Source organism: Mobula hypostoma, chromosome 1 (genome assembly GCF_963921235.1).
Source record: "Mobula hypostoma chromosome 1, sMobHyp1.1, whole genome shotgun sequence".
NCBI classification, from domain to species: domain Eukaryota; kingdom Metazoa; phylum Chordata; class Chondrichthyes; order Myliobatiformes; family Myliobatidae; genus Mobula; species Mobula hypostoma.
The window spans coordinates 75699751-75725304 of record NC_086097.1 but is presented as its reverse complement, the minus strand read 5'-3'; the positions used below and the strand labels follow the sequence as shown (position 1 = coordinate 75725304).

Sequence of the window (25554 nt, the reverse complement as noted above, 5' to 3'; positions counted from 1 at the left end):
TTATTCCCTCTACTACTATACAAAATGGTTTGACTGTATACAATCTACAAAATGCACTGCAGTTATTCACTTTGCTACTTTAACAGCAACCTCTAACATTGAGAAAAGATCTCCAGGGGCATGACAATAGCACCCTCTTGAGGTTCCCCTGTCACACACCAACCTGACCTGGAAATGTCTTGCCATTCCTTCATTATTGCCACGTTGAAAGCATTAACTCACTCTCTTTTATTACAGTGATTACCTTCACAAGCAAGGCAGCAGTGGTTCACAATGATAGTTCATCGTCACCTTCTCAAGTGCAAGAGGTGATGGGCAATGTCCAAATAACAAAAAAAAAGTGGTGATGGCTGGACGATGCTGAAAAATCGGTAACAAAATCTGAAAATCTTTTGTTGGCATAATGGTCGCCCAGTGAGGTGCTGCAAAATTCATAACAAGCATTTTTTTCCCGGAAACTGGGTGTATTGAGCCTAGTTTGCAGCATGGTAGCATTTGTTTATCACTTTATAGCACCAGCTGACAGACCCCGCTGCTGCCTGTAAGGAGTTTGTACTTTCTGCCCATGACTATGTGGGTTTCCTCTGGGTGCTCCGGTTTCCTCCCACATTCTAAAGATGCACAGTCAGAGTTACTGAGTTGTGGAGGTGCTATGACAACGCCAGAAGTGTGGCGACCATTTGATTTGACGTAAATGATAGATTTCACTATATGGTTCAATGTACATGTGATGAATAAAGCTCATTTTTAACCAAGTGAAAAAACAAATCATTCAAGAAACTGAAGGAGGTTTTGACAGTATGCTGCATCAGAGTATCCTAAATTGAAATCCAAGATCACAGCAGGGAAGCTCAGCTCAAGTAAAACATGCAATGCATATTCTGCATCTGTTCAGTATAGATATTAAAAATAACACAATCTTTTTGTTGTTTTATTAAAATTCTGAAAACATTGAGCATTTAATTTTTTTTAAAGATGAGGAACCATAACTTAACGGGGGAGGGGAGGAACAAAATAGCATTAAATAAACACAGAACATACACAAATATTATATTCATATGTGCAGAAATATTCAACCCACACAAAAATGAAGTTGTATGGATAATTTTATTCCATCCTTTGCCCAATGTTAATAATCATTTAAACATTGGCTTCAACAAGTTACTAAAACAAATTGTAAAAAAAAATGTATTTCCTACTGTTTTGTCCCGGAGCCTTTCCCCATGGATAAGAAAATCATCGCGAGCACAGTCATCCAGATGAACTTTAAAAACAGTGACACAGCTGAGTCCGCCCCCTCCCAGTGGTACCCATCCTCCACTCGAGTCATCACGGGTCATCACCACTGCTCGCACTCGTGCAAAGTAACTATCACTGCAAAAAGAAGGCCAAATAAATATTAGGGTTTTTACCTCAGCAAATTCATTTTCTTATATCCAGCAACAATTTCTTCCCATTAACATCCAAAGTTCATAAATGATAATTATTGACACTAAGGTCTCCATTAATATAGTTCTATATCAAGAGTTGGGGAAGAATGTAAACGATTATTCTTATGCACTTCCTCAGAAAAATATGGCTGAAATCAGGATATTGGTAGAATGGTGGATTACCATAATATTCAACCAATGACTAAGACATAATTTGTAGTAATTATAAACATGCGTAAAGAACTGATATTTGAATAGACGTGGGGGCCCTGAGAGTTCCAACTAGTTGTAACTAATTTTGATATGTGGTACTCATATAAAACTGAAAAGGTGTAGAAAACAACATTAAATTAGCATACCTTCCACCTGTAAATTAATACTGGCAAACTATTTTCTACATTAAGAGATTATTTCATGAAAGCTAAAGAATCTGTGCAAACAGCTTAAGTTTACATTTCAGATTCATCATTTTAAATGGTTGTTACTGTGAAAAGCTATCTACTTCCCTCCCCACAAATGGTTGACCTGACCATCATTTAAAACTTTGCAAGTAGGAATGCAGTTATTTCTTTATACATTCAGCAATATATTTTTGTTGCCAAAGTCAAAATTCCTTCCTATACCATAAACAGCTACAAAATGCCTACAGACTATTGTCAGTACCATACTCAATTTTAACAGAAAGGTCCTTTACCATTTGCTTTTCCTATCTGACACTTCTAATGAATCCATTTCCTCAAATTTCTAAGAATGTGATTTGTGAAGGAGTACAAGGGCCTCAATGAACCACTTGAAACCCTTAATAGTTACAAGAAGCTGAAATGAACAAAGGAATTTTAATATTTCTGGAAGTGGTAATGATGAGAATAAACAAGCTTTCAGATTCTTGAATGCATTCACCAATAAACATTTTCCAGTTTCTGCTTCTCTTACTTTGCCTCCTAAATTATTGGGTAACATTCAGATGACAAGACACCCGAACAACAAAGATACATTCGAAGTAAATAGAATTAACTACTATGGAGGGGAAGAGATGGCCAATTATATTCTCTGTATGCTCCCTCTCCCCTCTTCTAGCCTTTGATTTTTGCCCAGCTTGGGTCCAAATAACTTTAATCCTATGTCCTCTCATTGAAATATATGTTTTACTTTTGCAATGATAAATGTTCAGTGAAAACTGCATTGCTAGGTACAACTGCAAGAAAAAGTTTGTGAAACCTTGCTGGCTTTCTGCATTAATTACTCATAAAATGTTGTCTGATCTTCACCTAAGCCAAAATAATAAACAAAAACATAATCTGCTTAAACAAATAATAAACAATTGTACTTTTCATGCCTTTATCGAACACATTGTTTAATCGTTCACAGTCCAGGCTGAAAAAAGTATGTGAACCCTTGTATTTAATAACTGGTGAAACCTCCTCTAGCAGCAATAACCTCCACCAAACGCTTCCTGTAGCTGCTGATCAGACTTGCACAACAGTGAGGAGGAAGTTTAGACCATTCCTCCAAACAAAACTGTTTTAGTTCATTAATATTTCTGGGATACCTTGCATGAACAGCCCTCTTCAGGTCATGCCACAGCATCTCAGTTGGGTTAAGGTCTGGATCCTAACTTGGTCATTCCAAATCATGAATTTTCTTCTTCTTAAACCATTCTGATGTTGATTTACTCTGTGGTTCAGATCACTATCTTGTTGCATTATCCAACTTCTATTAAGCTTCAGGTGACAGATCTCTACTCTGACATTTTCCTATAAAACGTCTTGAATGAGTTTTGAATTCATTATTCCGTCAACAATTGCAAGCTGTCCAGGCCCTGAGGCAGCAAAGCAGCCCCAAACCATGCTTTACAGTTGGTGTTGGTGTGCAGTGCCCTATATCTTCCAAACATAGCGGTATGCCATTTCTGCCAAAAAGTTCAAGTTTCGTCTCATCTGTCCACAGAATATTGCCCCAAAAGCATTGTGGAACATCCAGGACATATTTTGCTAACTTGAGACATGCAGCAATGTCTTTTTTTGCAGAGCAGTGGTTTCCTTTGTGGTGTCCTTCCATGAACAACATTCTTGTTCAATATTTTTCTTATAGGGGACACATGAACAGAAACTATCAATTTCTAGAGATTTCTATAGCTCTTTTGCTGTTGCCCTTGAGTTCTTTTTTACCTCCTTCAGTACTGCACGTTGTGCTCTTAGTGTGATCTTTACAGAATGTCCAGTCCTAGGGAGATATCAACACTACTGAATTTCCTCCATTTGTAGACAATTTCTTTTACTGTGGACTAATGAACACTTACGTCATTAGAAATGCTTCTGTAGTCTTTTCCAGCTTCATGCATCGCATTTCTACAATTTTTTTTAAAGTCCTCTGAAAGTTGTTTTGATCGAAGCACGGTAAACAGATCTTTCTTGTGCACAGCAGGCTCTGTCAGTAACCTGACTTCGTGCATCTTTTTTTAATTGGGCAGGGCACTTCTACAACCCACACCTCCACTCTCATCTCATTAATTGGAACACCTGACTCCAAAGAGCTCTTGTAGAAGGCATTACCCCAGAGGTTCACATACTTCTTTGAACCAAGACTGTGATTGTTTAAATGGTGTACTAAGTGTTGACGAGGAGAAATCGTGTTATTAGTTTAGGCAGATTATATTTGTCAATTATTGTGACTCAGATGAAGACGAGAACACATTTTATGAGTAATTAATACAGAGAAACTGGTAATTGCAAAGGGTTCTGTTACGTACCCCGTAACTGGGTTGCCAAACCAGCAGAAATGGATCACTCAGTTGGAGTCTGGAGTACTAGAACTAAGAAAGTTTTATTAAGGAAACAAGCAACACAGTAATCGAAAGGATAATAAATGCAACAGTTCAGTGATGATAAACACACATGTGCACAGAATTAAGATAACAGCATCAATCAAGCTCTATCGTTGTCTAGGGGTAAATGACCAAATTTCAAAATGACTCAAAGTTCAGTTCGCAGTAATCGTTTCCATGGCGATGGACAACGTGGGGGAAGAGAGACAGAGAGAACAGGAACAACTCATCATTCAGAACGGCTTCACTCACAGATCAGCGAGATTGCTCACAAGCAACTTTTGGCGGGTCCTTGGTGATGTCACCTGAGGTCACCGACTGTGACCCCTCCTCCAGATGCGGTCGATCCTCTGCAGTGAACCCGGCACCCAGGCAAGGGCGGACACACACCGGGTTCCCGCTGATCGTACCTTTCCACCCTTGTCGTTGTCTGATGCTTCTCACCCATTCGTGAGAGGCGCACCGCTTCTAGGGTCTCGTTACCTCGGGTGGCGTGTGTGTCTGTCTTAGCGAACCTGTCCCTTTTTATCCCCCTGCTGGGGTATCGCCTGTCCATCACTTCAAACAGTTCAGGGTTCAAAGGGGGGAGCCGCTCCAGACAGCTCTCCCTCCCACATCCCTTCATTACACATCTCCAGACGCTGCTCCATTGTTCCTTATCTCTCCTTCCCCTGAGGGCAGGTGGCAGACCAACTGCTGATGCCACTGATGCTAGCCCAGGCCAGCAAACATCTTAATTTTATGTGTATTCTCGTAACAGTTCACAAACTTCTCTTGCAACTGTTCCTTTTTCGACTATCACAAATCATATCAAGTCAAGGAATGATTAATTTTTGGCAAGTATTTGTACATTCTTACATGTTAGTGTGTTCAAATTGACATTAAAGGCATTGTTTTGTTTGGTCATTAATCCATATTACAGTAAAATCATGACACTGACCCAAGCAACTGACTTATGGAATTAGTGCTTTGGAAACAATGGAATTCTCAAACCATAAAATACTTTCAAATCACAAAAAGCAAATGGCCACTGAATAATCTATCTTTCCCCCAAAAACTTCATCGGGGGAGGGGGGTAGTTACTGCCCATCTGATTTTATATAATGTGAAAAACAAGCTGCCTCCTTGGTCCACATTCAATAACAGTATATGGTCAGGTTTAGCAATGAATTCAATAACGAAAAGCTATTTATTTGGCAAGTAACTGAACATTTCTAGCCTGTCATTTTCATTAATTAAAGGAAAGGAACAGTAAGGCAGAGTCTGCAGATGACATTGTTAACACTACGTGACACCTCTTTGAGTAGAGGGCCAAGGAACTAGGAAGGCTGAAATGATTGAAATAAAAACACTTCTCTACATTTCATGAACATTTCTCTATCTTCTCCAACACCTACCTCCATCCCAATAATTACTGCAGAGATTTCTCACATCATTACCTCTAAATCAACGGCACCTAAATCAAATGATCTGTTCATCAATGTATTGCTTTTGAGATCTTGGGTGAAAAGTTTGTGCTTCAATTCAAACATTATCAGGATTGACCACATACTATAAAACACATTTTTAGTGGGGATGCACTGGAAGACATCTTGCAGGTATAAGTGTTTCTTTTTCTAACTCGTTTCGTATTAATTTCTCTCTTCCTGAAAGTCTAATTTATATATTATTATTCATGGTTGTCCAGAAACAATAACATCAAGCACTCAATACAATTAATAGTATCAACCATTAGAACTTAATATTGGTATCTCATTCCTTCCATAATGAATTATGTTTAACTGTGTCCATGGCTGCTCTGCCTAAAGAGCGAGTAGCACTACAATGAAACTAGGTATATTCAAATGAATCACATCAATTCACAGCAAGTCCAGGAAACCCAGAAGCCAAATCAATCATTTCAAAAAGCAAGTATGCAATCTTCTTTCAACTACAGCCTAAAAGCTGATTTTTCCTCAGGAGCTTTCTAGACAATAGCAAATCAGACATTGAAGCACAATAATTGCACTATAGTTTCAACGTAGTACCAAGGTTTGTTGATGAAACTATTACATTCAGTTATGCACAATGTCCATTTGTAATGATTCATCAGAAAGTTAGGTAAAGAAATAAATGCCAGATACTGTTTTGCCCCATTTTGCTATAAATTTTTTAAAAAATCACAAAATTGCAGAATAAATGCAGAAAACAATCAAAGAAACTTAATCTGATTTTAACAGCCACATTAAGTCATCAGGTTTCACCCCAAAGATATTCCCTTTGTTCTACCCATCTATCCCTCATTTTCTCTCCTGAATAAAACTTGCTTTCTCTTTTCTGATAAAACTCAACTATACTCTTATTAGATGTTGCCCAACCCGATGAATGCTTCCAACATTTTCTATTTTGTATTACTTTAGAATTTATTTTTTTAACACATTTAACATGGGAATCTTGCTTTTAAGTGTTCTATCCTTTACAAGCAAATGGTTGCTACCACTTTTAGTGGCAAGAGCTTTCTCAGAAGATGCTTTTAAAACTTAAATAGAGCACAAGCCATGTTCACAACAAGATAAATAGCATTTTGAACTTCAATCAAACACACCATATTTAACATATATGTGTCAGTTCGAGGAAGTCAGTTGAACTCCTTGTGTCATCATCCAACAGGGGTTCACATCTCAATCAATACTGAAAATACCCTACACCTTTCCTTCATCAATGAAAATGGAACATGTTGAAAACACCCAGCAAGTTACACGACATTTGTAGAAAGAGAAACAGTCTAACATTTCAGGTCAGAGACCTTTTGCAGGTTTAAGTATGTTGATTAGAGGCCTTTGAACTAAAACACTAACTTCATTTATTTTACCACAGATGCTGCCTGACCTGCTGGGCATTTCCAGCATTGTCCATTTTTAATTCAAACTTCCATGGCTTTAGAACTTCTAACATGTTAACATCTCACCCTACTCCACTTAAAATACACATGGGCTGCAGTCACACCCTGCCCATCACATCCCATAATTGACAGTCATTCTTTCAGCCATCTAAGCCAATCTGAAATTTATTCTTTAAGTTTCTACACCAACTAAAGCTCTTCTTATAAACCAAAAATCATTGACACTATTTTTTCTGATTAGATCTCCAGAAGGAATACAGAAATAGTTTCAAAAAATGCAAATTCTTGTCACCCTTGATTCATTTCTTTCATCAAATGTTCTCTTCCACAATTAATTGAAATGCAACTAGAAAACTATGAGTCATTTCCTTCACAAAACTGTACTCTGCAGGCTCCATGTATTTTAATGCTACTAAGTCAGAACATTAGGTTGCTGATAAACACAAGAGGTTAAATGGAGAGGCATTGAGAATAATATTCCAATCTGTAATATCTGAGGAGGTGCCAATGAATGGGGGAGGTGGTGGTAGGTGGGCTCTTGGAATAAAAAGGTTGATGGTAGCAGAGAGAAGAAATTATCTAAGTAAAAGAAAACGGTTGTTGTTTGGATTGGAACATATAAAGTGTTTCCAGAAATCTTTGCTGGGATCTGCTTTCACTGATACTAATGATCTGAATTTGGACATACAGGGGCATTTTTTAAAACATACAGTCAACACTAAGCTTGGAAGAACAGTGAACAGTAATACACTTCTAGAGGACAGATAGGTGGGTAGAATGAGCAAACATGTAGATAAACTTTAATGTAAATGGGGATATCTAACAGGAAAAAACAAGGAAGGGCAGAATAATATAAAGAGCACAATTCTAAAGGGGTTGCAGGAACAGAGAGCTGGATAGATGTTACAATCTTTGGAAAGTGGCAGAGCAGTTAGACAAATTGGTTACAAGGTCAAAAATCTCAGGCTTCACATATATAGGGAGTATAAAAACAGAAGTTATGAGCCTCCTTCATAGAGCACTGGCTCAGTCACAAATAGAGTAATGTAACCAAATCTAGACAAAGTACTCTTACAAGGATGTGAAGGTATTGGAGAGGGTGAAGGAAATGTTTACAAAACTTATTTATTATAATGGTTTCAGGCATGAGAAAATGGCTGGAGAACAAGGGATATATCCCCTGGAGCAAGAGACTTGAACATAGTCTTTGGGTTTTAAAACTGATATTCATTAGGGATCTAGTTACAATAGAGCAAACGAACTTGTTCCCATTAGTGATTATCAAGAAACTTACTAAATAAGTGCAGTGAGTAGTTAACATTTAAATGCAAGGTTATAGAGGCAGATTAAATTGTGACTTTCAAAAAAATTCTGGATTTGAATCTGAACAAAATGAATTGTAAAGGTAAAGAGAAAGGGTGGAGGAGTGGGACTAACTGTACTGTTCCTGCAGTCAGCTAGCATTGATTTAAAAGACAGAAATGACTTCTCTTTGTGCTAATACCATTCTATTATTATGGCATCCTATACCAACTTCCAAATCTAAAGGATAATTTTTGGCACCACGCAAGCATCACTTCATTTATGCACTCTCAATTAGTCGTACATTTCTAACCACACTCCACTTTCACTAGGAGTTTTCGCTATCCCCCTATCTATATACTACTAAAACTCTCATGCTCTGTCTGTTTGTCATTTTGTGACCTCCAATTAGCACAAACGGTGCATCACAGCGGCACTTTTTTTGGCTAAATCGAACTAAAATACACTAACTTACAGAATGCAGGCAAAGTTCAGGGTTATATATTTGTATAAAATTGCTCATTTGCCAAAATAAACAGGTTCCCTTTTAACACGAGACCCGATCGGCCATCATGGAAATCGGGATGCGACAGCCCGACGCATGCGCAGGGATAAGTGCCGGGTGGGAGATGTGTGGGCCAGGGAGTCGCAAAGGGAATGATCCCTGCGGAAAGCAGAGAGGGCTGGAGAGGGAAAGATGTGTTTAGTGGTGGGGTCCTGTTGAAGGTGGCGGAAATTGCGGAGGATAATGTGCTGGATCAGGAGGCCGGTGGGGTGGTAGGTGAGGACAAGGGGAACTCTGTCCCTGTTGTGGTGACAGGATGATGGGGTGAGGGCCGAAGTGCGGGAAATGGAGGAGGTGCGGGTGAGGGCATCATTGACGACGGCAGAAGGGAAACCATGATCCTTAAAGAAGGAGGACATTTGAGATGTCCTGGATGGCAGATAAGCCAGAAATGATGCCATCAAAAGTGTCCTTTGTTAAACGAGGAGGAGCTATATTTGCTTTGCTATGTCATTCTTCTTTAATAAACTGAGGTTTACTACTTCAGTTTCTAAAGCAAAGCAATACCAATAGCATTCAGGAAAATTTAATGTTCATTCTGGTCACATCAGACTGCACTACCCTTCTCTCAAAGGGTGCCCCAATGGGTCACCCTGTTGTCAAATCCTTTATACAACTGAATTTCAACAGTTTAGCCCTTTCCTATCATAACATATATTCAGTTAACATTTCTAATCTTAACTGGTTACTAGTGCTTGTTTGAAAATACTAATGAACATCAAGCAGGTCGAAGGCCAGGTTCAGCTACATTACACCTGTACAATTGTTACCCAGACACCATCTCACTCCACAGCAGAGCATAACCTTGTACTTGCCTGCTACTAGATCAGACTTCAACCTATTAAGTTAGTGCTGTGGCTAGTATGCAATTGCTATCCCACATTAAAAGACAACATTCACAAGCACATTCAACTCAATATGAAGTTCAACAGTTATATCATGTTCTTGATATTTATTGCTTGCTTGTTTGTTTGTTTGTTTATTTATTTATTATTTCTTTCCTTTTATATTTGCAGAGTTTGTTGTCTTTTGCACACTGGTTGAACGGCCAAGTTTGTGCGGTCTTTCATTGATTCTATTATAGCTATTATTCTATTACGGATTTATTGAGCATGCCAGTAAGAAAATACATCTCAGGGTTGTAATGGTGACATATATACACTTTGATAATAAATTTACTTTGAACACTTGAACATTAGAACCCTTATGGACAACCCAGCAGTAAGAAATCTGACAGTTGCTCTGTGATTATAGCTCAGGAATGTTGACATTGTTACCACCACCCTGAGTGATAGATCAAGAACCATTAATTTAAAGTGATGGGCAAACAACCAAAAGCTACAGGAGATAATCAACTCAAAAGAATAAAGTTGCATTGTATGTTCTTCCAGAAAGGCAAATGGTTCCACCATGGCCTTCATTCTGCCTCTACCATCACCCCTGGCAGAGCATTCAAAGCACTCACCACTCTGTGTAAAAACCTTACCTCTGACATCATTCCTATATTTTCCCCCAATCACCTTAAAATTATGCCCCTGGTATAAGCCATTTCTGCCCTGGGAAATATTACCTTTTATTATCTTCACCCCTTCCTTATTTCTCTCAAGGTATTAAGACAAAGTCCCATCTTCCTTTATCCACTTAGATGAACAAGGAAAAATTACAAAAAAGAAAATCAGATTTTTGATTGGAAAAGGACTGTTTGCACCTAAACTGCTGATGGGGTGGTTAAATATCACTGTTCCCTAATTCAAATCTCTCATGCTAAAGTGAACATTATTTCTCAAATTCAGCCATTGAGAAAACCTTGTGATTCATTTCCTGCTCTGAACTTTTATTTCAGTTTCTTTCAAGCACACCACTGATTGCTGCATATGAGCACATTAGGAGATCACAAATAAAACCAATGCAATGAGATGTCTCAGTCTAAAACAAAATTTATGCATTAAGCCCAGGGTGTGGTGGTGCTGTAACATGGAGTGGGAATGGGGCAGAGGTTGTGTGACAAAAAAGATAATCATCCGTAGCTCTCATTGTTTTCAAACTGCAAATAACACAAACCACTACTATAGATGCTACCTGCACCTTAACAAGCCAGGTATATGGGTATCTGGACCCTATAAATTAAAATTCCCCAGTAATTATTGGAACTAGAATCTCAAAAACAAAAGAAAGATTAAAATTGTTAAATGTAAACAAATATGGCATTAAATACCATTTTGCCCAAATTCTTATGAAGCAACATTATTCTTAAGTTTCAAGGTAACTGCAATCACTTTGTTTTTTGCTAATTCCCGAAACCGAAAGGTGATTAAAGTACTTTGAGTCCTCCAGTATCTTGTGTTGCTCCAGATCCCAGCATCTGCAGTCTTTTGGGTCATCAATCATGGTCTGTAATTGAGAACCCAATGGTAAATAGAGCTATGATTGTGTTTCATTTAAACTTTGCTTCTAGTAGCAATACTTTTACTGAAATAACAAAAAAATGAGCAGAGGTTTGCATCTTCAGGATTTCGTTTAGCAAACTAATTAACTTGAAAAATTTACAATTTTTAAACAAATGAAAAGATTATCTTTACTTCCAAATATTATAGTATTGTTTATATAATCTATTATTGTAAGCAGTTTACATGCACTATAATTTCTTCAACAGTACACACACACACACAGAGCAGTGGGTGCTTGGAAAGCACAACAAGGGAAATGGTGAAGCAGTTTCAATAGCAGCACTGAAGAGGCATATTGATGTTTAGAATGTCAGGATATTGATCCCCTGCAGGCAGATGTGTAGATTAAATTGGCATCATGGTCAGCAAAGATATGGATTGAAGGGTGTTTTCCTCTGCTGGATGGTTCCATGTAATAGTGATATTTTGAACATTTTAGCATTTTTTGCTTCTAATCAATGTTATTACATGGCACAAATATGAAATATCTCCTTCTCTCCCTTTGGATTCTATTTTCATTGCACAACATTCCTGGTTCAGTTATAATCATGCCCAAGATATCTTTGAAACTAATTCAATTTGTTATACATCACTATTAAAAGTCTGACTAATTACAACATAAAACAAAACTCACTTTGAAGTAACATACATCAAAGTTGCTGGTGAACGCAGCAGGCCAAGCAGCATCTATAGGAAGAGGTGCAGTCGACGTTTCAGGCCGAGACCCTTCGTCAGGACTAACTGAAGGAAGAGTGAGTAAGGGATTTGAAAGTTGGAGGGGGAGGGGGAGATCCAAAATGATAGGAGAAGACAAGAGGGGCAGGGATAGAGCCGAGAGCTGGACAGGTGATAGGCCAAAGGGGATACGAGAGGATCATGGGACAGGAGGTCCGGGAAGAAAGACAAGAGGTGGGGACCCAGAGGATGGGCAAGAGGTATATTCAGAGGGACAGAGGGAGAAAAAGGAGAGTGAGAGAAAGAATGTGTGAAAGAATGTGTGCATAAAAATGAGTAACAGATGGGGCCCATCTCCTTTTTCTCTCTCTGTCCCTCTGAATATACCTCTTGCCCATCCTCTGGGTCAACCCCCCCCCTCCTTGTCTTTCTTCCCGGACCTCCTGTCCCATGATCCTCTCGTATCCCCTTTTGCCTATCACCTGTCCAGCTCTCGGCTCTATTCCTCCCCCTCCTGTCTTCTCCTATCATTTTGGATCTCCCCCTCCCCCTCCCCCTCCAACTTTCAAATCCCTTACTCACTCTTCCTTCAGTTAGTCCTGACAAAGGGTCTCGGCCTGAAACGTCGACTGCACCTCTTCCTATAGATGCTGCTTGGCCTGCTGCGTTCACCAGCAACTTTGATGTATGTTGCTTGAATTTCCAGCATCTGCAGAATTCCTGTTGCTCACTTTGAAGTGTCAATTTGGACTCTTGCTAGTACAAATTAAGATCTCCAAAGTTGAATTTCCAATATAACCAAACAGCTCCAACTAAATGCCAATAGAAGTGAAAAGTTCCTTAAATCTGGACCTGTAGATTATGTCTTGCCTGCTACTTTAGTAGTAATCTACATTTCTTCTAACCTTTATCCATCTCAAATCTTATGCTTAAAAATGGATTTCATTTTAAAAATGAAAGAAGTGATTCATGTCCACTTGTCAAAAATCACGAATTAAAATCCAGGTTTAGGTTGAGTGAGAACTAAGATTTGTGCCACACAAGCAGTAGACAATGACCACCTTCAACAGAAGAGCATAAAGTACCATCCCATGATTTTGAGGTGGGGGGGTGTGGCGGAGGGCAGGTGAGACTTTTGTTTTGAGGGTCCAATAAGGCGAGGAAATACATGATAAAGAATAGGTACTAAACACACATGAACATTGGATTTTCTGCACGAAGGCATGGAGCTGAAGTGGATAAAGTAGAATACAGAATGATTCAATAGCCATCACGGGGAGTTCATTCTGGAACTGTACAAAGTATGAAAATCTGAGTATTGTGTCTTCTTAAATAGCTCCTTAGGACTGAGGACTTCTAGCTTCCTTTTGAGTTCTGAACAAATGCCAGATACCGGTTATAAATTATTTAGCATGTGGATGAAAGCACAGATCAGGTAGGTTAATAAGTTTGCAAATTATATGAAGATAGGTGCTTCTGTGAATAGCGTAGGAGAGTGCCAAGGGATACAGCAGAATATAGATCAATTTCAGATATGGGTGGAGAAATGGTAGATGGAGTTTAATATGTGAAGTATTTCACTTTGGGAGATCAAATGTAAAGCAACAGCACACTCATTGTTAATGGCAAGACCCTTAACAATGGTGATGTGCAGGAGGACCTTAGGGTCCAAGTCCTTAGCTTACTGGTTACATAGTTCATAAAGGTACATATGGCATGCTTGCCTTTTGAGTTCAAGAGCAGGGAAGTTATGTTGCAGCTTTTGGAAACTCAAGTTAGGCTCCATCTACAACATTGTGTTCAGTTATGGTCAGCCCATCAGGATACTTTGGAGAGGATGCAGAAGAAGTTTACCAGGATGCTGCCTGCATTAGAGGGCATGTTATAAGGATAAACATGGATTGTTTTCTCTGGAGTGGCCGGGGCTGAGGCGAGATCAGATTATGATTAGATTATGAGAAGCATCGATATAGTAGACAGGGAATATCTTTTTCCTAGGGCTGAAATTTCTAATACAAGAAAGCGTGCATTTAAGGTGAGAGGGGTAAATTCAAAGATGCACGGGCAACTTTTTTTTAAATACAGAGAATGGTGGGTGCCTGAGGTGGTGGTAGAGGTAAATAGGATTGAGGTGTTCAGGAGACTGTTTAGTAGGCACATGAAGGTGCAGCAAATAGAACACAGAATATAGAACAGTACAGCACAGTACAGGTCCTTCAGCCCACAATGTTGTGCCGACCCTTAAACCCTGCCTCCCATATAACCCCCCCACCTTAAATTCCTCCATATACCTGTCCAGTAGTCTCTTAAACTTCACTAGTTTATCTGCCTCCACCACCGACTCAGGCAGTGCATTCCACGCACCAAAAGCTATAGACATCTTGCAGGTAGAAGAGATTAATTTAGTTGGGCATTTGATTACTAATTTAATTAATTAAACACAATATTGAGGGGTGAAAGATCTATTCTATGTGTTGCTTCTGTTTAACGACAGAGCATAGAGTTTTGGCCAAATGAGGTAGTGACCCAACAGCAAAGAGGTCCAAGATTAGTGAAGACTTGGCACATCACACTCGCAGAGACACATAATCAAACAAAGCATCCCAAGATACACTTCAACAAACATTTCAGAGGTGTCAGAGATGGACAAAGTAAATTTGAGGGCAGGGTGAAAGCTGATGAAATCGATTAAGTCCAGTACGGCTGCAGGAAGCAGCACCAATGCAGTCATCAATGTAGTGAAAAAGATTTGGGAAGCGTTAGAGCCAAGTAAACACCCATGTCTACACCTTTGGTTTGGAGAAAGTTGGAAGAGCTGATAGAGAAATCGTTGAGGATAAGTATCAGTTCCACCAGAAGGAGGAGGGTGGTGGTAGAGGGGAACTGGTTAGGCATGTTGTCCAGAAAGCATAGAGACTCAAGGCCTTCCTGATGGGGGATGGAACTATACAGGGACTGGATGCCTATAGTGAAAATGCCACAGATGTAGGCAGGAAGGGACTGAATCATGAAGGACAAAATGGACTTGAGATATGTGAACGCTAGTTCAGTGGGGCAGGAGCAGGAGCAATTTCTGCCACCTCCAATAGGATACTCCAACCAGGTCCATCTTTCCCTATTTACTACTATCCGCACCCCCCCCCACCCCTCACTCTCTATGTGACTCCATTATCCACTTGGTTCTCAGTGCAGATCCCCTCTTGGCATTTATCCCTGCGACCAAGACAACTGTATCTACACTCCCTCAGTCACACCCATTCTTGGTCCTAAACAGCCCTTCCAGGTGAGGCAGCACTTCACCTGCTAGTCTATGGGGTCAATTATTGTATCTGGAGCTCCCAGTGCAACCTCCGCTACATCAGTAAGACCTAAAACTATCGGGGGTTCACTTCATCAAGCTTTGAATTCTCTGCAGCAACCCATTTCAATTCACTTTCAAAGTTCAAAATAGATTCTATTGTCAGAGTACATACATGTCACCACATTCAACCCTGGGGTTCTTTACCTGTGGGCATACTCATTCTCATACTGTTATGTCTGTTCATGGTCATGATGAGACCAAACATGGGTTGGAGAAGTCACACTGCACATTCCTTCTAGGTATCTCTAACATCATGGCATGACAATTTTTCTAACTTCTAGTAACACTACCATCTATTTCCAAACCCCGCCCCACCCCATTCTGGTGGCCTCACTCCTCTTCCCTGTCCTCATGACCACATCACCTTCCTCTAGTTTCCCACCTCCTTTCCTTTATTCCATGGACCACTGCTCTCTCCTCCTTCAGCCATTTACCTTTTCCAACTATCAACTTCCAGCTTCTCACATCTTTCCCCCACCCCCACCCCTCTCCACCCAGTCAACCTGGTCAACTGGTCCCCATCACCTATTACCAGTTAGCATGCAACCTTCACCCACCACTGCCTTCTTATTCTGGGTATTGCCCCATACCTTTTGAGTTCTGACAAAGGGTCCTGATATGAAACATTGACTATTTTCCTCCACAGATACCATCTGACCTGCTGAGTTCCTCCAGCATATTGTGACTGAATCAGAATCAGAATCAGGTTTATTATCACTGGCATGTGACATGAAATTTGTTAACTTAGCAGCAGCAGTTCAATGCAATACAGTACATAATCTAACAGAGAGAAAAAAAATAAATAAAATAAAACATTCAATGTCCATTTAGGAATCGGATGGCAGAGGGGAAGAAGCTGTTCCTGAATCGTTGAGTGTGTGCCTTCAGGCTTCTGTACCTCCTACCTGATGGTAACAGTGAGAAAAGGTCACGCCCTGGGTGCTGATGCTTTTATGTTCAATTTCAACATTATTTTGTTTCTACATTGAATCTTAGTTGTAATTGTAATGACTCAGAATAGTCGAGATGTAGAATTTAAAAATAAACTTTGAAGAAATATTCTTTAAAGGTTTCTCATAAGATTCTAAGGTATGGTAAAACATCTCTTCCGTGAACATGATTATGAGCTGTTTAACACCAGATGTTCCTCTGAGCTGCTGGCTTCAATTTCAGTCATTCACAACATAGCAGCAAAACTTGGAAATCACTCAAAATACTGGTATAAAAAGCTCATTCACAGAGGCCCTTTCTGAATTCAGTCAAAGTTCAAAAAGATTCCTTTGGTGACAAATCCTATCATGACGTTCACGTATCAAAAGGTAAAGCCAAAGTACTGAAATTAGTTTTACCGTCATTACCTCTGCATAAAAATAAATTTTGTCTAAATGTCATTTCCTGCCCTGACTATTCAACCTTCATTTTGGACCAAGCTAAGTTTGGAATTCTGGAGTTATGATTTGACAATTCTCTTCAATCTTCCACTTAACAGACTTCACATACTTTTCAGCATCACGATGAAGCAAGAATTTAACTTTTCATAAGTGCATAACTCTTTCAGCAGTATAAACAATGCTATAATAGTTCTTAGATGTCAAAAGACTTAAGGCTGATTTATACTTGTGTGTACTAGCTTGCACCGTAGCCTACGCAAGTGGGCTACATTGTTGTGAGCATTTATACTTATGCGTTGGTGTGTCTGCGTCGTGCTGCAATTAACTGCCAAAACGCTAGTTGGCGGTGGGGTTTCTATGCCACTGTGTTGAGTTTCTTTGTGTTGAAACTCAAACAATGGTGACTGAAACTGAAGGAGGGTGAATTTTCTGTGCTTGTCCGGCCACTGAGAGACATGGACGAGGAAATGCATTTCAAGTATTTTCGGATGTCAACAGATAGATTTGACAATTTGGTTCATCGTCTCTAACCATTTATTTTGCATCAGTGTACGCACAGTATACTCAGAGACTGGCAATCACCATTTGAGTTTTAGCTTCAGGTGCAAGTCAACAAACTATAGCAGCTCGCTACAAACTGGCATCAAGCACAGGGTCCTCTAACATTTCAGAGGTCCGTAAAGATTTATGGAAAACATTGCAGCCGGAGTTCCTTCCCTGCCCTTCAGTTGCCCAATGGGAAACTATTGCAGCGTAGGAGGAAATACAATGCTACCAAGAGGACCAATCACAGTTGTTTCTGTCTACGTCGCCGCAACGCGTAGTTACATTTTGGGACAGGTGCGCGTTAGGCTATGGCGTAGGGTTTGCGTAGAGTACAGCATAGGGTGCGCTGCTATGCCGTACCTACAGCATACATTCGACGCACAAGTATAAATCAGCCTTTAAGAGCCAACCACATAATATCACAAATGGTAATCTAATTGAGGGTGCTGGGTTCCCATAAGTAAGGTTGCTGGATTTTTTTTAGATAATGGTCTGAATTTACTGTAATTCTCTACTTCTGCTTCAAAAGTTATTGCATTCACATCCCCAATTCACCAGAGCAGATTTAAATTCACCCCTCCAGTTATACCCTAGCCATAAGACAATTGCACACTCATTTGACTAACAGTGAAGATTTATGAGTTCCCCATTAGATATATGTTTGGATTATTTTCTCAGCTTCACTTGATAAAAGCACTGTCTAATGCACCAGCAGCTCAGATTTCCTTGCTCAGAATCAAAAGCAAATGAAAGTTGTAGCTTTGATAAACTAGAAAATGGTTCATATTGTTTATGGACATCAGAAGATACAACTTCTTAGAATTATCATTACTGTCACAGCATGTTTATTATATACAATGAAAAGTAAAAATAGAAATGCTAAAAAAAAATCTGGTTCCTGAAACAGCCTACAGGAAATGATAATGACAAACGACGCAGTGCCAAAGACATTCACAAAAGGATAATAACAGTGGATTATACTGGAACAGTCTACTCTAACGATTCTTTAGAAAACATGAGGGTGTTGCTGAATTTTATGGAATTAACTAATTAGTGAAGACCAGCTCTTCAATAGTGACCATTTGTCTTAATACAATAAAAGGTGATGAGAGATAGCAGACAACATTTACTCCTGATATTCTGCACCAAATTCAATTTGTCAATGGTGAAACAGGTCCTGACCCTATACTAGAGCATCTGGACGGTAAAGACACCAATTGACTACAGTTGGAAATCACTCAAAATACTGGTATTTTGACTTCAATACTATAACCCTAAGCAAACTCATCACCAAACTCCAGAGCCTGGGAGTCAATATCTCCCTCTGCAACTGGGCCATTGACTTCCTGACCAATACACCCCAATCAGTAAAGTTAGTCAGCAACATCTCTGACACAATTATTCTAAACACTGATGTTCAAAGGTCGAAGTTCAAAGCAAAATTTGTTAGAGTACATACATGTCACCACATACAACCCTGAGATTCTTTTTCCTGCAGGCATACTTAGCAATTCTATAGGGCAGTAACGGTAAACAGGATCAATGAACAACAAACTGTGCAAATGCAAATATAAATAAATAGCAATAAATAACGAGAGCGTGAAATAACAAGATTAAGAGTCCTTAAAAGTGAGACCATCAATTGTGGGAACACCAGAAACAGAATGAGTGCCGTTATCCCCTTGGTTGGGCAAGTGAGTGTAGTTACCCCTGTTGTTCAAGAACCTGATGGTTGAGGGTATGTAACAGTTCTTGAACTTGGTGGTGCGAGTCCTGAGGCACTTGTACCATCTACCTGATAGCAGCAGTGAGAAAAGAGCATGGCCTGGGCGGTGAGAATTTTTGATGATGGATGCTGTTTTCCGACGACAGTGTTTCATGTAGATGCACTCAACGGTTGGGAGGGCTTTACCTGTGATGTACTGAGCCAAATTCACTACCTTTTGTAGGATTTTCTGCTCAAAGGCATTGATGTTCCCATACCAGGCCATAATACATCCAGTCAGCACACTTTCCACCACACATCTATAGAAGTTTGCCAAAGCTTTTGGTGACATGCTAATACTCTGCAGACTCCTGAGGAAGTAGAGGTGCTGTTGAGCTTTCTTTGCAATTATATTTATATGATGGGTTCAGGACAGGTCCGCTGAAGTAGTGACATGCAGGAATTTAGTCTTACTGACCCTCTCCTCCTCTGATCCTCCGATGAGTACTGGTTCATGGACTTTTGGCTTCCTTCCCCTGAAGTCTACAATCAGTTCTTTAGTCTTATTGACATTGAGTGAGAGGTTGTTGTTATTACACCACTCAGCCAAATTCTCAATCAATCTCCCTCCTGTACGCTGATTCATCACCACCTGTGACACAGCCCACAGCAGTGGTGCTATCAGCACACTTGTATATGGTGTTGGGAGCTGCAGTTAGCCACACAAGCATATGTATAAACTGAGTAGAGCAGGGGGCTAAGCACACATCCTTGTGGTGCTCTTGTGCTCATGCAGATTGTGGAGACGTTTTTGACAATCGGAACTGACTGGAGTCTGCAAGTGAGAAATTCCAGAATCCAATTGCATAAATGGGTATTGAGGCTCAGGTCTTGGCAGTTTACTGATTAGTTTTGAGGGGATGATGGTATTAAATGCTGAGCTGTAATCTATAAAGAGCATCCTGATTAATGCATCTTTGCTGTCCAAATATTTCAGGGTTCTGTGAAGAGCCAATAAGATGGCATCTGATATAGACATGTTACATCACTAGGCAAATTGGAGCAGATCCAAGTTGCCACTCAGACAGAAACTGATATGCTTCAACAGCAGCCTCTCAAAACACTTCATCACTGTGGATGCAAGTGTCACTGGGCAGTAGTCATTGAGACAGGTTACCACACTCTTTGGTACCAGCATGACTGAAGCCTGCTTGAAGCAGGTGAGTACCACACACTGCTAGAGCGAAAGGTTGAAGATATCTGTGAACACACCAGCCAGTTAGTCAGCACAGGTCTTCAGTACTTGGCCATGTAATCTATCTGGCCCGGATGCTTTCCTTGAATTCACTCTCTTGAAGGTAGCCCGCCATCTTCAGATGCTGAGACCAAAGGATCAATGGGAGACATGGGAATGCGCGAAGATTCCTCCCTGTACTGGTAGTCAAAGCAAGTATAGAAGGCATTGAACTCATCTGGAAGCAAAGTTCTGCTGACCATTTTGTTGCAGGATTTAACTTTGTAGGAGGTTAAGTCATTCAAACTCTGTCACAGCTGTTGAGCATCCCTCATTGATTCCAGTCTCGTCTGGAATCTCCACTTCACCCAAGAGATGACTATCCAGAGATCATACCTGCACCTCTTGTAGCATTCTTGATCTCCAGACTTGAATACCTCTGATCTGGCTTTCAGCAAATTTTTGATTTCATGATTTATCCAGGGCATCTGATTGGGGAAAGCCTTGAATGATTTTGTGGGGACAAACTCATCCACAGCTGTTTTTAATAAAGTCTGTTATGACCTGGGTGCAGTCATTCAGGTCCTGAGATGAGTTCTGACTCAAGGCAACCTGTAACCACTCCTCTGCCTCCCATAACATCTGCTTGTTTGTTTTGATCTCTGGAGCCTTGCTCTTTAGGCTCTATCTATATGCAGGTAGTAGGAGTAAAGCCAAGTGATTCCACTTGCCAAAATACAGTCTCAGAAAGGAACAATTGGCATTCTGTATCGTAGTGTAGCAGTGGTCTGGTGTATTGGGACCTCTGGTGCAACAGGTTACATGCTGGTGATATCTGAGCAAAGTTTTCTTCAAATAGACCTGGCTAATTAATTTGAAATGCATCAGGATGGGCAAGATCGTGCAGTTTAGCGAGATCTTGTTTATAATCAGCCGCTGGTGATATATAAATTACAGTCAGGATCACGGTTGAGAATTCCACAGGCAAACAGAATAGTCTACATTTAATTGTTAAGTGTTTTAAGTCAGGGAAACAAGAGGCTGACATAACCCTAATGTCCATACACTAACGAGAATTGACAAAAAAGCACAAGCCACCACCTTTTTCCTTACTAGTGTCTGCGGTTCGATCCATTCTGAAAACAGTAAAACCTTCCGATCTGATCGCTGTGTCTGGCGTATTCTCTGTTAACCAAGTTTCAATGCAAGAGACAATTGAGATCTGTCTCATATGCCTCTGATACAGCAGTCTTGCGGTATGATCATCGATCTTATTTTCCGGCTACTGCACACTTGCCAATAAGATGATGGGTAGAGGAGCTGTGGTTTCCTCTGTGCTTCAGCCTGGTTTGAATTCTGCCTCTCCTGCCACACCTCCAGCCATAGCGTTGATCCTTAAAGATGCCCCGCTTAACTAATCCACTGGAGCTCATACCTTCTGCTCCACATTTGATCATCAATCGTTAGATCTGAAGATCATTGATGTAATTTCTTATTCTGTTGTTAAGAGGAAATTTACATGCTGCAGATTGTAGTGAAAGTAATTTAAAAGAAGTATGTCTAGGAGTAAAACTGGTACAATTTTCTGCAGCCCACAGGGAGTCGCTGATATATGTTGGAGCCATATTTCTAGATGACTTCATTCCCTAATCTACTCTCTGTACACTTACGACTGCATGGCCAAATTCTGCTGTGATTCCATGTACAAGTTTGCAGATGATGCCACTGCATTGGGCTGTATCTTAAATAATGGTAAGTCAGAGTACAGGAAAGACATAGTAGCTTTGATGTCATGGCAACAACCTTTACCTCAATGTCAGCAAAACAAGAAAGTGGGTCATTGACTTAAGGATGGATGGGGCGGGGGGGGGGGAGGGAGATGCATCCATATATCTGAACTCCATTTTAAGACCACACGACACAGGAGTAGAATAAGGCTATTTAGTCCATTGAGTCTCCTCTACCATATCATCATGGCTGATTTATTATCCCTCTCAAATCCATTCTCCCACTTTCTCTCCATACAACTGATGTCCTTACTAATCAAGAACCTATCAACTTCTACTTTAAATATACCCAATGACTTGGCCTCCACAGCTGTCTGTAGTAATGAATTCCATAGATTCACCCACCCTCTGGCAAAGAGATTCCTCCTCATCACTGTGATAAATGGACATTTCTCTGTCTTGAGCTTGCCTGTGGTTCTAGACTCCCCCACCAGAGGAAAACATCTTCCCCGAATCCATTTCTATCTAGGCCTTTCAATATTTGATAGGTTTCAATGAAATATTTCCCTCATTTTTCTAAACTCCAACAAGTACAGGCTTAGAGCCATCAAACACTCCTCTTACAGTATATTAACCGTTTCACTCCCAGGATCATTGTCATGAACCTCCTCTGGACCCTCCAATGTCAGCAAATCTTTTCTTAGATAAGGGGCCCAAATTTGCTCACAGTGCAGTTTGACCAATGCCTTATGAAGCCTCAGCATTACATCCTTGCTTTTATATCCTATCCCTCTTGAAATGAGCACTAACATTGCATTTGCTTTTCTTACCGCCGACTCAACTTCCAAGTTAACCTTTAGGGAATCCTGCACTAGGATTCCCAAGTCCTGACGAAGGGTCTCGGCCTGAAACGTCGACTGCGCCTCTTCCTATAGATGCTGCCTGGCCTGCTGCGTTCACCAGCAACTTTGATGTGTGTTGTTCCCAAGTTCTGTTGTATCTCTGCTTTCTGAATTCTCCTGCACATCAATGAAACCAGCCTCCTCTCAATGAACTCTGTCTACACTTCTCGCAGCCTCAGTCATCAGCCAGCATAATCAAAGACCCTGGACATTCCCTCTTCTTCCTCTTCCATTGGGTAGAAGTTACAAAAGCCAGAAAGCACATACCACCAGGCTTAAGGACAGCTTCTACCCCATTGTTAAGTTTATTAAAATGGTTCTCTAGTATGATAAAATGGACTCTCGACTCATAATTTTCCTCATCAGGATCTTGCACTTTATTGTTTACCTCTCTGTAGCTGTTAAGTTTATTCTGCATTGTTATTGTTCTACTTTTTTTCTTCCTCAATGCACTGTGTAATGATACGATCTGTACAAACAGTATGTAAGACAAGATCTTCACTGTATCTCAGTGTATGTGATAATACTAAACCAATTCCAATAAACAAATTGCAGCACAAATATAATTTGATTTACGTTTCAGCTTTATTAAGAAAGGCTATTCCTAGGTGCTTCACAAAAAAGCACATCAGACAAAAAAAAACAATAAACTGAAGGGAAGCTAACAGCTTCGTCAAATACATCCCATCTTTTTCTGCCTTTCAACTCACTAGTGAGCATAGGCCAGCAACAACCTCTTTCCAGATCAACCTGGCTTGTGTATATCTCTCCAGCTGTGACCATGTCATTCCCACTCTCCTGGAGTCGGTTAACACTTCCCTCCTCTATCTGGACTTGGGCCTACCTCGATTTCGCTTGCCCTGAGGATTCCATGTGAGAGCTTGACTGATGATACTATTTGGGGCCTTCCTCAACGTGTGTCCTATCCAGCACCACTTTCTTCTCTTGATCTCTGCCTCAATTGGTGCCTGGTTGGTCCTTTGCCATAATTCTGTATCGTTCACATAATCTGTCCATGTGAAATCTGATGCAAGCATTTGTTGATGAAGGTCTGGATTTTTCTGATTACTTCTGATGTCAGTCTCCAAGTTTCAGAGCCATATAGGAGGACAGATTTGACATTTGAGTTGAAGATTCTCAATTTGGTTGTTAACCTTAGTTCTTTTGTTGTTCAAACTGGACGTAGTATTATGAAGGCTCCTCTGGCTTTTTGGATCCTGGTCTTTACATCCTCATCTGTACCTCCTTCCTTGTTGACAATGAGACAACTGACTCAACAACTTCTGGAGGAGCATTTCTCAGGATAACTGTGTTGTTTCCTGTATTTACTTTTAGTAACTTTGTTTTCCCTACATGGATGTGTAGCCCTATTTTCTGCTATGTGGAGTCTACGTCTGTTTTCTCCTGCATCTGGGCATGGCTGTGTGACAGCAGTGCCAAATCATCAGCAAAGTCAAGATCATCTAGATGTCTGAACAATGTCTACTGTATTTCATTCTTCTTGTCATCTATTGTTTGCTTCATAATCCAGTCTACCGCTAGCAGGAAGAGAAAAGGGGACAGTAAGCATCCCTGTCATACCCCAGTGCTCACCTTGAAAGTCTCTCACAACTGACCTATATGGATTACTCTGCATTCCATATCTTCATAAATCTTCTTTACCAAGTCAGTTAACTTCTCTGGAATCCCAAAATGCCACAATAGTTTCCACAATGTCTCCCTGTCCAGGCTGTCAAATGCTTTTTCATAATCTATAAAATTAATATACAGTGGCTCCATTCCAGTGACTGTTCAATGATAATCCTAAGAGTTGTAAACTGATCAGTGCAAGACCCGTTTTGTCGAAATCCTGCTTGTTCATCTCTAAGCTTCTCATCCACTACATTTTTCAATCTCTCTAAAATGATTTTGCTCAGAACTTTCCCTGGCACTGAAAGCAACATTATCCCTCTGTAGTTTTTGCATTCCTGGAGATCTCCTTTCTTAGGGATTTTAACTAGATGTCCTGTTCACCAGTCCTTGGGTACTTCTTCTGCTTACCAGACCTTTTTTTATGATGTTGTGCCCTATTTCAATAGATATGTCTATACTGCTCTTGACTGCCTCTGGAGGTATACCATCAAGTCCTGCAGCTTTACCATCCTTTAGGAGCTTGATTGCCATTCTGATCTCCTCTTTGGTAGGAGTGCCACGGTCTATCTCTAGGTTGTTCTCTGCTAGTGGGATGACATGTGGTTCTGGTGGTGATGGTCTGTTTAGAAGCTGTTCAAAGTGTTCAGCCCATCTTTTTGTCTGGTCCTCAACTCCTGTCAGAACTTGTCCTTCTTTATCCTTAATCAGTCTTTCCACTGGTTGAAATACATCTCATAGCTATAGCTTAAATCTCACACACATGCATCCTGCTTCCTGCTTTCCTAATGATCATGTTTATCAACCTTCTTCAATGCCTACAATATAGAATGGAAATAGCTTGCAAATTTGTCATGTTGTTGCTTCATGCTTTAGGATGGCAACACCTCCCATTGTAATGTGTGCTAGCAAGTCAATGCCCGACTATTTTTAAA

General features: G+C 40.2%; 1 protein-coding gene across 2 annotated transcripts in view; it reads right to left on the bottom strand.

The window, feature by feature from the left end:
* spred1 (sprouty related EVH1 domain containing 1) overlaps window positions 1–25554 on the bottom strand; it is a 118825-nt gene that overhangs the window by 69064 nt on the left and 24207 nt on the right. For both annotated transcript variants that reach the window (XM_063050886.1, XM_063050895.1), the window contains exon 2: window positions 1200–1374. In XM_063050886.1, coding sequence (XP_062906956.1) covers window positions 1200–1374 — 175 coding nt within the window. The remainder of the gene's footprint in view (window positions 1–1199; window positions 1375–25554) is intronic.